The sequence below is a fragment of the Prionailurus bengalensis genome, chromosome B2, assembly GCF_016509475.1.
Source record: "Prionailurus bengalensis isolate Pbe53 chromosome B2, Fcat_Pben_1.1_paternal_pri, whole genome shotgun sequence".
NCBI classification, from domain to species: Eukaryota; Metazoa; Chordata; class Mammalia; order Carnivora; family Felidae; genus Prionailurus; species Prionailurus bengalensis.
In genome coordinates this window covers 18,034,202-18,046,833 of record NC_057349.1, presented here as the reverse complement: position 1 = coordinate 18,046,833, position 12,632 = coordinate 18,034,202, and the positions used below count along the sequence as shown (strand labels likewise).

Here is a 12,632-nt window from a genome sequence, read left to right as displayed (position 1 = left end):
TTTTCTCTTGTGTTTTCTTAGCATGTTCTTTTCTCTAGCTTTATTGTAAGAGCACGTATATAATTCACATATAACATACAAAATATGTGTTAATCAACTGTGTTATCAGTAAGGCTTTTGGTCAGCAGTAGACTTTTAATTAACTTTGAGGAGAGACAAAAGTTAATATGCAGATTTTTTGACTGCCTGAAGGGTCAGGGCCCATAACTGAGCTGTTCAAAAGTCATCTGTATTTGTGGTGGTCTATTTCTGGGCTCTCTATTCTGTTCTGTTGATCTACTTGTCCTTCCCCTCTATGTACAGTCTGCACATAGTCTTGGCCATCTACATGTCGAATTATCCACTTTGATACTTGTGTCTGAGCAGATTCTCCTCCCAGGTTCACTCTTTCCCAATTCAGAATGCACCATGTCACCTATATCTCCCCCTCCTTTGTTCACTAGCCCTGTGCCAGGCGCTACCCTAGATTCTGGGTGCTGAAAGGAAAAGTGTGATCCCAGCCTAAAGGACGAAAGTTGGTAAATAATTAATTACACATTACGTGAACAGATCTGCCTGGATGACTCTCCTGTAGCCTGAAACCTTTTTGAGCACCCCTCCCTTCTTTCCTTTTGTTGAACCACACCCTTAAGTATACCCTCGGTGCATAACATCCTTGATCTGCCCTGCAAATATGACTGACACATACCTATTCTTTTTTTTTTTTTTTAAGTTTACTGATTTTAAGAGAGAGAGTGTGCGAGCAGGGGAAGGGCAGAGAGAGAGAATCCCAAACAGGGTCAGCGCAGAGCCCAGCGTGGGGCTCGAATCCATGAATCGTGAGATTATGACCTGAGCCTAAATCAAGAGTTGGACGTTTGCGCCGCCCAGGCACCCAGTTACTTAAAATCTGAATCCAAGTTAGTTAACATACAGTATAATAATGGTTTCAGGAGTAGAATTTAGTGATTCATCACTTACAATAACACCCAGTGCTCATCACAAGTGCCCTCCTTCTTGTTCATTGCCCATTTAGCCCATCTTCCCAACATCCCCAAGCAACCCTGTTTGTTCTCCGTATTTAAAAGTGTCTTACGGTTTGCCTCCCTCTGTTTTTATTTTTTTCCTTCCTTTCGCCTATGTTTGTAAGTGAAATAAGTCAGAAAGGCAAAGATATGATTTCATTCATATGTGGAATTTCCGAAACATACCTAGTCTTTAACATCCTCCTCTTGAGTGGTCCCTCAGCACATACTCTGTTGCAGGATTTTTTTTTTTTTTTTTTTTTTTTTGGCCTCAATACCCTGGGGTTTGTTGTCTCGACGCTTTGAAGTATGAAGAAGTGGACACAAAATGAGCAGCAGGCAAAAGTTTATTCGCGTAGAAGATTAGAAAGTAAGACTAGGGGGCGCCTGGGTGGCTCAGGTCATGATCTCGCAGTTTGTGAATTTGAGCCCCGCATCCGGCTCTGTACTGACAGCTCAGAGCCTGGAGCCTGCTTCGGATTCTGTGTCTCCCTCTCTCTCTGCCCCTCCCCTGCTCACTCTCTGTCCCTCAAAAATAAAAGTTAAAACAAGTTTAAAAAAAATAGTATGAAATGTCTCTTTATAGATGGGGGGTGGGGCATTTGGAGGTGAATACCCACAACAATAGGTAAGGATCTTTGTTTTATAATTCTGGTCAGCCCTCCCTCCCCTTCCCCCGGGTTCCTTCTTAGGTCCCCCCTTTATTGGCGAGAGAACTCTCGGTGCTGGGTTGTCCGTTCCTGATTGGCTCGATTCCATTGTACGAGGGGTGCTATGTGGCCATGTCATTCCTTGTGGGTCATACCTTTTATGGTCTGAGGGGAACCTGAGAGGGAGGAGGTGGTGACTACTACATTCTTAAGAGGAACCGTATGCCGGAGGGAGTTTTTCTGTGGTCAGATGCTCCCAGCATTGTCCCCAAATATGTGTTTCCACACCCAGGGACCTCCGGTCCTCACCTTTCCCTCTCTGCCTGCTGAATCCTATCTTTTCCTATCATACTCCCTGCCCCTGGCACTCGAAAAGCAAGTCTTCGGGCGAGTGGGATCCAAGAGACCTACTTGTCTTGTGGTAGCCAAAGGAACACTCCGTCCACAAGCCCCCTACGAAGGGGCCATTTCTTGTCAAGCTAGACTTGTCAGCCTTTTTGTTTGGTCTAGCGGCTCCTCTGGTCTTTGGCGGTCTTTTGGCATTCACCTCCCTTTCGCAGAACACCTGTAATGGCCTGGGATGGTCAGGGGCCGCTTGACTGAGGACTTTAATAAAAAAAAAATGAGACGTGAGTTTTTAGACAAGGATAAAAGGGCATTTCTGGCAGAGGAAATGGGGTGCTGTCTCAGCTAAGAGACACTTAGCTGCGAGACACAAAAAGCTGCTCTGGCTAAACAGAGGGCACGGGGCTGGAGTTTTAACAAAGACACAGGTGCGTCGGACAGAAGAGAACCAGAGCTCAGAAAGGGAGAGGGTGCAGTCAGGGCCATCCCTCCGTCTTGTCTCCAACTCCACGTGTTGTCTTCACGCTTCTCTCTGCAGACCAGCCTCTCTTACTCCACATCTGTGCTCACTCAGTCCATGCTCATTGAGCAGCCGTTGTGTGCCAAGCACCGTTCCAAGCGCCGCATAAACATCCTTCTCAAAGAACGTACGTGCTGGGTGGGAGGATGACTGTGCAGTCAGTAAGTTTTACAGCATACTGTATGTGGAGGTAAGCGTCATGGAGAAAAATGAGCCGTGGAGGGAACTGCGCAGGGATTGCAGTTTTAACCCAGATCATCTGGGAAGGCCTCACTGAGCAGGTGACCTTGGAATGAAGACAAAGGAGGTGAGGAAGTGAGCTGGGAGATGATCTGGGGAGAAGCTCTGGGCTGATGAAGCAGCACGTGCAGGTGCTCAGAGGTGGGCGCGAGAAAGGGGGCCATTGGAGGGATCTGAGCATAAGGATGACACAACTGACTCATAACAGGAGTGCTCTGGCCACTGTATTGAGAACAGACGAAAGGAGTTAGGGCAGCTCTGCCATTTATTAAGGCCAGTGGCCATGTCCCTATTAGGTAACCTCTTTCTCCTCTTGTGTTTGAAAGCAAGAGATGATAAGAGTCTCTAGTCCAAGGGTTGGTATGAAGATTAAATGAGTTCATCTACGGAAAGCACTTCATGCAGTGTCTGGCTTACAATGAACACGCCGCATGTTTTCTTTCTGATAAATGAGGTCCCAGAAGCATGTGGCAGATAGGGTGGGTTGAGAACGCAGGCAATATTTTTTCATAACCTCAGTCATCAATTTCCTGGGGAAAGGTTTTATTGATGGATGATGGTCCTCTTCAAAGCTACAAAATACATCCTGAACACCTAGACACTGGTATTGTAGATCCTCAGTAGACGTCAGGTGAAACACTGCAACCGGGAATTTGTTTTTGACATTTTTGTTTTGGGATTTCTTAATGTGTGAAGTCACACATGAATGAGGTTCCAAAAAGGGTCAAATAATGCTGAAACTGAGGCACTATTCCTTCTTCTTCACAAGCTCTTCTGTTTTGGCCGACGGACTTTACTGCTCTGGTTATGTGCGTGGCTACGTTTGTCTGTCTACCAAACATGGCCTGGACCCTAGGCCTCTGTGAAAGAAACAAACAGAAACAACGTGTTAAGAAGCCCCAGTGACCAGAGGACTAAAAACTTCTCCCTCACACGATCTTGGTCACACTCCATTGACACATTTGTGGCTCAGGGGTTCCTAGCTGAGAACTGAGCTATCTCCTAAAATGTTAATGCCAATGAGAAACATTACTGAACACAAATCGTTAATTTGGTTTACTCTGTAACTAACTGAAACAGAGCAGAGAGCCAATGTATTTGACAATAAATTTTGGGACTACACACAGAGAAATGGGGTGTGCTACGGGTTGAGGAATGACGAGGCAACACAACATAAAGGTGAGGGTGTAGGTTTTGAAAGACCTTACTTCAAATAACAGCTCTACCAAGTACTACAGTTGTAGGTAATTAACTTAATCCTCTGTGGTTCAATTTAAGTCTAAACGACAGGGGTAAGATCATGGTGGTGATAACTAAGGTTTACGTATACACCTGTATCGGGAGGCGTGCATCCCTAAGTCCATTCCGAGGTGGTTAAGATAGGTCCCGTTGTGGGTTGTTAAGCGGAGTCTTCCAGTAATTTGGTGAGGATCTGGCATACTAGAATTACCAATGGTTCTTCTTAGTCCTTATCTGCTTTGGCTGGTAAGAATCAGCGATGGTAACCACAGGGTTCAGTTTGGGTATCTGAAAGGTTAAGAGATGTTGCAAGTGAAAAGTTTTTGTTTTGGAAGATGTGGGAGCTGCGATCTCCTTTTTTCACTGAAGACTGTATTTATAAGATTTATCTACGTTGATCCTTACAGGGGATGAAGGGGAGAGAGACGTCAAGGATAACACCCAAATTCTGGTTTACAGCGATTGAGTGGTCGCGCAGGAAACGCAGGGAAGAGAGGCAGATCTGGAGAGGGAGTGGAGATGATGTTTCGTGGACACTGGCGCATACTGCGGTAGTAGGAAATTATATTTCACTTATCCTGTCCCTTCCTTTAAGCTGCTTCTCAGATAATAATAAAGCCACATTATTGTCTGGCTTGTGGCCACCAGCTCTGCAGGAAGAAAGTAGTTCTTAACCATGGCAGGCAAAAACCGTGATTCGGGGAGTGAGAATCCTCCCGGATGGCATGCCTTTGGTTTACACCAGGAAAACCTGGCCCAGCTCGCGAAGCCACTTGCGAAGACCCGACTCAAATTCTGGGTTTCAGGCAGGCTGCTGGCGAGCCGAGCTCCGAAGGCCGGTCAGCACGGCCTGAGCGACGATTGGAACACCGGCGTAGGGACTCCGGGCTCGCGCCGCGACTCTCCGCCCCACCTCCCGGACGCAGAGCGCTCGCCTCGACGCTTCCCCTCAAGCCCCGCCCCAGGCGTCTCCCGTTCCTGGAACGCATGCGCGCGCGGCGACACCTCCCCCTCAAGCCCCGCCCCATGCTCCTCCCCACCCCTCGGCCCGCCTTGCTCTCGGGACGCAGAGCGCGTCGCGACGTTTCCGGCGGGGCCCGGACTCCCACGCCTCGCCGCTGGTACCCCGCGGTCGACCGGTGCAGTCGTAGGGGAAAGAGGTTCGGTGCTTGGGAATTAATTACTATTTTATATCATTTTGACTTGTTTGGGGTTATATAAGAGGCTTTGCTGCCGCCTACTCGTTGTCCCCCAGATCCAGGCAGGGGTTTTAGGCTGCGTCACAGTTTCCTTTCTAGTCGTGCATTTTCTGCTTTCCTTAAAGTAGTCGTGAATCTTGCAGAACCCCTGAGCTCTGGAGGCCAGTGCTTACCAGTGTAGCGTAGCGGTGATTAGTTTCCTGGGGGTTTTATTGCTCTCGCTGCTTGAAAATCTCGCTGAGTGCTACTTGCAATTAATGACTGGCACAATTCCAAGTAGCCCCTGCCCGACAATTAAAAATTTAAACAAAAGGTTGTATTGCTTTCAAGTTAAACCATACCAGATGCATTTCTTTGCCAAGAGCGAAGTGTTCCACGTTAATTATGATTTGGACTTTCCTGTATTTTACCCCCCTCACCGTCCCCAGTCTAACAAGAGTTAGGAATTGGGTGCAAAATTAAATAGCTGTCTGAAAGTTTTGCACATGTTGAGTTTCGAAATAATTCAGTTCTTTGGGCAGGAGTGGAAAGGGGTAACTGAAATAGTCGAATTAAGGTTACAGGAGATTCTTAGTTTCCGATTCAGTAATAATTTGGTTAGCCGATGAAAAGGTAAACTTATCACCTGGACAGAGCTGGTCCGTGAATTTTGCTGTTTCCTGTAGTCCTGTGCTATTGGAATGGAGGTTATTACCACAGTGGTTGGTATCTGCTCAGCATTTACTAGCGGCTGAGCACTTTTACTTATTATTTTGTTTAATGCCCACAGCAGCTGTAGGAAATTTGTACCATTATCCTCATGGTACAATGAAGGAAACTGAGGCTTAGAGAGGATGGGAGCTTGTCCATTACTTCTTAGCTGCTAAGGAGTGGAGCTGGAACTAGGATCCACTTCTTTCTGACTGCTAGAGAGACGTGCTGTTTACCACCTCTGATCCAGTCCCTCGTTCCCAGGTGCAGCAGGTGTACTCTTCTGTCTGGTTGGAGTGGAAGAGAACAATGCAGAAGGACTCTGGCCCGCTGTAAGTACACAGTGAATGGGAGTAGAATAGCCAAGAACTTCTCAAAACCAGAGCTTCTTTCCTGATCTGAAAAGTGCACTAAGCGTAGAGTGCCGGACAGCCTGGGGAATCAGAGCATTGGTCATGTAGGCCGGGAACCTGAGTTTGAGTCCCGGCTCCGTCACTGACTCCAGGCAAGTCCTCTAACCTCTAGGATTTATTTTCATTTGTACAGTGATATGACTGTTCTGGAATGATGACGTTTTAGTCCCATCCTGTGATTGTGGTTTTTGTTTTTTAGACATGGTTGGCACTGGTTTCTTACTCTTTCATTTTCAGAGTGCCTTTACACTGGATTGGCTTTGGCTATGCAGCACTGGTTGCTTCTGGTGGGATCATTGGCTATGCAAAAGCAGGTATGGTTTGTAGCTACCTGACCTCTTAAGGTCTTCACGTTGTTGCTGGTAAAGAGTAAGTCCCCGGGGTCTCCAGAGTTCAGTCTTGTTTGAGTCAGGTTTGCTTGAAGCCCTCTAGCTGGAGTGCAGGCTTCTTTTCAGTCCCGTAGCTGCCCCTGCACTTGCTTTCCCATTATCTGGCTGACCTAAGTCAAGCTTCTTGTCTACTCCCTTGTTCTTGGTGTCTTTATCTAAGATGCCGGGCAGGAGTGGTAGTAGATTGTTATTATCATCGACTACCACACATCTGCCTTGACCCCAAGGTGTTATTATCTCTGTGCTCTTTGGAGTAGGCAGAAACCTCTTTTCTCATCAGGCATAGTTCTATCAGCAAACCTGCTGTTTCTATCTCTTTCCTAGCCTGCATTCCCCACCTTACACACACACACACACACACACACACACACACACACACACAAACACGCGCGCGCACCAGAATTCTTGCTCTCCAGGTTTTGTTTTGTTTTAATTCACTGCCCCTATTTCCTCCTCCTTTGGGGATTTGCCTGAGGTTCTGCCTGTGGACAGTTCCAACGCTTGACAGGTTCATCAGGCCTGGTTAGGAGCCCTTCTTTGCTCCCCAGATGCAAGTGTCTGCATATTAAAAAGGAGAGGAATAATGTGACGTTACCCCGACTTCTCCGTAAAATAGCAAACGCTGCAACACATTTTCCTGCTTGGGAGCTCCTTGGTTATGAGCTGTGTTGAGAGAAATTCTCTTGGCTGTTTTCCCCTGGAGGGAAAGGAAATCTGGTGACTTCTGTTAATGAGTGTCTGATGTTATAATGCAGGACTGTTTGCTTCTCTGCAGGTAGCGTCCCGTCACTGGCTGCTGGCCTTCTTTTCGGAAGTTTAGCAGGCCTGGGTGCCTATCAGCTGTCTCAGGATCCGAGGAACATTTGGGTTTTCCTAGGTACGTCCGCTTCCCTGTCTCTCTGGTACAGTTATGTATCCAGAACATTCTACCCAAAGGCTCTGGTTCGGTGGCATGTGGCAGGATCTTCACATGAAGACAGTTTTACTACTTCTGCCCAAGTGCTGGGGAAGTTTTAAAATTGGGAGTGGGGAGAGTGGTGCTGATTTCTGTTTACTTTCTATTTACGGAATACGGAAAGGTTTTCATGCCTCCAGTTTAGGTCTAGCCAACAGAATTAGTATTAAGCTTGTACGAGGCAAGTAGATGTCTCGTAATCATCATGTCTGCCCGCTGAAGAGCATGTGCTTGACCGTTACTGGAGGATCACGTGCCTGGGTGAGGTTTGCCTCAATAGTGCGTTTGTTTGCCTTTGCAAATCACGTGTTAGCCCTTTAAAACTAAGCTGAATGTCTGGCATAGGCCTTGCCTTCGAGGAGCCTTTACGTTGAGTGACGCTGTTGGGGTGACTGCGGGGCTGCTGAAGTGCCCCGTGAGCAGCCCACACAGCAGCACCGGGGAGGAAGATCATTTCTTATCAGCGTGGCCTGGGGTGCATTTTCACTGAGCTCTCCCCACACATCAGCCATTCTGCTGGGAGCGTGGACATCTTGCCGTCTCCCCAGATATGCAGAGTGGGAACATGTGCGGTGCCGGCCCTTAGAAGAGTGGTGGGGAGAACAAGTGTGTTGACCGAGTGGCTCGTACAAGTCGGCACGGGTTGGGAAGGGAGGTCGCGGCGGCTGACTTGGGGCGTGCCCGTGGAAGGAGGAGGCGCCCCGCTCTCAGCTCTGCCTCCCAGCTCCCTCACTCAAGCTCCTGAATGACTTTCAGGCTTCCTTTATCCTCGTGTCTGATTCTACTCCTGCTCTCAGCAACTGCCCTCGCTGCCTACGTAAAGGAAAACAACAGTCATCACACGGAGGCTCCAGCATGCCGTCATCACCCAGGCCTTCCACTGTGCTGTTTCTCTCTCAAAGGCCAGTCCCTCCACCCACGCTTTGGGTCTCCTCCCCACCTTCTTGGGGTGTTATGCTGCCAGAGATGTCATCTCTTATTTGTGTTCCGCCCTGCGGGTGGATCCCTCCCACTCATGTTCAAAGGTGTCCTCTCTTACCCATTAAAAAAGAAAGGACCTCTCGTGACCCCGCTTCCTTCTCCAGTTGCCTGCCCTTCTTCTTCCCTTTAGCAACTTCCCTAAAACAATCCGTTCTACTCCCTGTTTTTACTTCTTCACCTCTCACATTCTCGACCCCCCTTTTTGTGTCCTTTGTCCATGGAAATAGCTTTCCCTGAGCCTGTCAGTGACCTGGATTTTCACAATCCAGTGTATATACTTTTAATGTTTATTTATTTCTTAGAAAGAGCGTGCGCCTGAGCTGGGGAAGGGCAAGAGAGAGAGAGCGAGAGAGCGAATCCCGAGCAAGCTCCACGCTCAGTGTGGAGTCTGACGCGGGGTTCAATCCCATCACCCTGGGATCATGACCTGAACGGGAATCAAGACTCAGATGTTTAACCAGCTGAACCACCCAGGCAACCGCACTACATTTTTTTTTTTTTTCCAAAGTTTTTAATTTATTTTTGGGACAGAGAGAGACAGAGCATGAATGGGGGAGGGGCAGAAGGAGAGGGAGACACAGAATCGGAAACAGGCTCCAGGCTCCGAGCCATCAGCCCAGAGCCCGACGCGGGGCTCGAACTCACGGACCGCAAGATGGTGACCTGGCTGAAGTCGGACGCTTAACCGACTGCGCCACCCAGGCGCCCCAACCGACTACATTTTTTAATCCTCATTCTAGTTGGCCTTTTAGCTTTTTCAGCATAGTAGACCAAGCCGTTTTCCAGTCTCCTGTTTTCCTTCTTATTTTCTCATTCTCTTTTGTTGACCCATCTTTCTTCTTGGCCATTAAATATTTAAGCTCTTAAGACCTGGCTCTTTGTATATTTTTTTGTTTGTTTTTAATTTTTTTAATGTTTATTTTTAAGACCGAGATAGAGCATGAGCGGGGGAGGGGCAGAGAGAGAGGGAGACACAGAATCCGAAGCAGGCTCCAGGCTCTGAGCTGTCAGCACAGAGCCTGATGCGGGGCTCGAACTCAGGGACCTTGAGATCATGACCTGAGCCGAAGTCGGACACTTAACCGACTGAGCCACCCAGGCGCCCCATATCTTCTTTATACTGTCTTGCTTGACAGTGTTATTGGGGTCTAGGCCTTAAATTACCATTGAAACGGAAAATTGATTCAGAAAGGCATCACTCCTCCAAGCTTTACTCATAAGTAAAGGTTGTGTGCTTGAAATCTTGTCTCCAGGCATCTGCCCAAACGTAACCTCATGTCCTTACAAATGTGTTTGGTGCCAGTGTTTTCCATCCATTTGGATCTTGTCCTCCTCCCATCTTTCTGTCTCCTTCAGCAGTCAGTCCTATTTGCACTACCTCCAGCCCATATCCTGAAGTGTCTCCTTCTGTGTCTCCATGGCCACCGTTCTCATCCCAGTACCACTTATCTGGCCTGCATTCTTGAGGAAGTTCTTCAGTGGTATTCCGACATGCTCTGGTTTCCCTCCGGATTGTTCTCCATGGAGCAGCTCGAGTTCTGATTTTACAGTCCTCTTATGTTCATGTATCCCTCTGCTTGGAATGCTTTGATGGCTTCTCATTGCTCTTGGGCTGAAGAACATAGTCCTCCGTATGGCTGTCAGGGCTCTGTGCTCTGGCCCCTCTTCCTCACTGGCCACAGTTGAGCCTTGGGTTCCCTCTCACCACAAGGCCCCACCACTGTTATCCCCTCTCTTGGAATGTGCTTTCTTCCCCCTTTTAGCTCTTCGCTCCTTTTCAGATCTTGGCTTTTTGGTCTTCATTTCCTCAGCAAATCCTTTCCTCGTTTTCCCGAATTGGCGGGACCCTCTTAGAGGCCTTTTATGATGGTAGTTTTGCCCTCCAGCACCTAGTGCAGTGAGTGCATGGGAATACATGTAATAGGTCTTCACATGCTGACTAGCAGTGCATACAGTTAAGGTAAATACATCAACAGGGAATAGAAGAAGACCTACCGCAAATGTGGAGAAAACTATGGCGGAAGAATGGTGGGTAGTGAGGCCGGAAAGGCAGGTTTGGCCCAGATGGTGAGGGCCTTATATTCCAGTCTTTGTACTTAGTCCTACAGGGCGCGGGTGGCCACAAAGCACCCCCAGCGCTCCCCCAGCGTGGAGGAGATGGTATGAGAGGGGATCTGGCCCTTGAAAGGTGGGTGGGACATTGGTTCTCCCGTATAGAAGGTGTAATGATACTCGATTCTTTCTGTCTTTCCCCTCAGCTACATCTGGAACCTTAGCTGGCATTATGGGGATGAGATTCTACCACTCTGGGAAATTTCTGCCTGCGGGCTTAATCGCGGGTGCCAGGTATTTTCTGTTCCCTTGCCGTTCGTCACCGGGATGGAGTTGAGTTTAGGGCCCCAGATATGCCGTACATTCCAGAATTTACTTGTGTTGGTATACCTGATGCTGGACATCAACCGGAATGATTTAATTTACACACAAATAGGAGAGGCTGTGAAAACAGTAGTTGATTTGATGTCAGAATGAAGTAAGTTCATGGCTTTGCTGTCACGTTTGCAATCTGGTCCATCCTGGCTCCTGCCTACGTCAGAAGGAGCTTCAGGCAGAGCCCTGACAGCGGCTCTTTCTGTGACTTTCAGCGTGCGTTCCAGATTTCTTAGATGTGTGGGTGTCCTTTATCACTGACCATTTTGTTAAAAGGGAGTTTTGATTGAATCCTGCTGGCTAACTTGAGTTACAAAACTCAGACCAGGTTGTTTTTAAAAACGTTTTCCTTACGTGTGATAAAGATACTCTGAGGACAGAATTTTAAAAAATCTGTTCGAAAGAAGATCACTAACCTGACTTCAGTCATAGTTATGCTGTCAGGCATAATGCTTTATAGTCCGTGTACACCAAGGTCAAGAGCAGTAAACTGGGAGACTGGAAATCTACCATTAACTAGCTCGGTGACCCCGGAGAGACCTTGGTCTTTCAGCCTGCAGTTTGCTCATCTCTTTGAATTATTGGCTGTGAGATCAGGAACTCCCAACTCACACGTACCATTTTGAGGCGGGTGCAGGGCAAGACTGCCCCTTGGCATGTTATTTCTTTCATGTTTCCAAGAATGAAGGCTCCACCTCTGCCTGCTCGGCCTCGGCGTCTCCTCATGTAGTTGCGAAGGGCCTGTAGTCTTAGTTTCTTAAAAAAAACAAAACAGTCGAGTACCTGTCGTGTTCTTTACCTGATGTGTTTTTATGTGTTTCTTTTGAACAGTTTGCTGATGGTCGCCAAACTTGGAATTAGTGTGTTGAATAGACCCCATCAGTAGTAGTCATGTCCCAGCCTGAACTCATGAAGATTTTAAAAACTTCTCCAATATCAGTGTATTAAGAGAAGCAAGTGCAGCATTTTCACATATTCTGACATTTTACTTAAAAAAAATGACAGTGAACTTCGCAGAAGAAATCGTTCATTTCACTACAGCCTTAAAGAGGTGGTAGTTTGTAACCCAAGAGCTCCTTATTACAGTTTGATTCTTGTGTGTTGATGTTCTCTCTTCTTTCTGTGTCTCTAGGTAAAGCCTCAAAGGGTAAAACGTTAGGTATCAACTTTGGGGACCCCCCCAAGCCCTATGCCCTACTCAGAACAGTGTGAAAAACATCTGTTACGAGCTTTAGGGTTTCTGTTCTTTGGTGCATCTTAGAGCACAGACCTACTTTGAAATTATGTCAAATGAAATATCGATGAAAATAAAATTTACCATAAATAATATTTTCTATGGTGTCTTCGTTGCCAGAGTTGTCTAGAACATAGACTGGGATGTGAATGGCAGGAAGCTATGGGAACGTGGAAGTGTTCTGTTAATGTTTTATTTAGTAATTATGTATTTTGAATAATTTAAGAACCAAGGAAAGCTATGTATGATTTGATTGTACATTGCATCGAAGCTTGTTTTAAAAGTGATCTTTAGTGAGGATTTCTAAGGTTAGGACTGTGTAACAACAGCAACAGAATGAAAAAGA

The 12,632-nt window shown here is 47.2% G+C and overlaps 1 protein-coding gene across 1 annotated transcript; it reads left to right on the top strand.

The window, feature by feature from the left end:
- Positions 1–5,042: 5,042 nt before the first annotated feature.
- LOC122489244 (transmembrane protein 14C) lies at positions 5,043–12,381 on the top strand. The gene is made up of 6 exons (XM_043590835.1): positions 5,043–5,158; positions 6,152–6,219; positions 6,538–6,614; positions 7,465–7,566; positions 10,884–10,971; positions 11,884–12,381. Exons 2-6 carry the CDS (start codon positions 6,197–6,199, stop codon positions 11,936–11,938), a joined length of 345 nt encoding a protein of 114 aa, XP_043446770.1. The 5' UTR covers positions 5,043–5,158; positions 6,152–6,196; the 3' UTR covers positions 11,939–12,381.
- Positions 12,382–12,632: the final 251 nt, after the last annotated feature.

Coding starts and splice junctions, on each gene's coding strand:
- LOC122489244 (XM_043590835.1), top strand. CDS start 6,197: ATGCAGAAGGACTCTGGCCCGCT. Junction 6,615..7,464: donor CATTGGCTATGCAAAAGCAG/GTATGGTTTGTA, acceptor GCTTCTCTGCAG/GTAGCGTCCCGTCACTGGCT. Junction 10,972..11,883: donor GGCTTAATCGCGGGTGCCAG/GTATTTTCTGTT, acceptor TCTTTTGAACAG/TTTGCTGATGGTCGCCAAAC.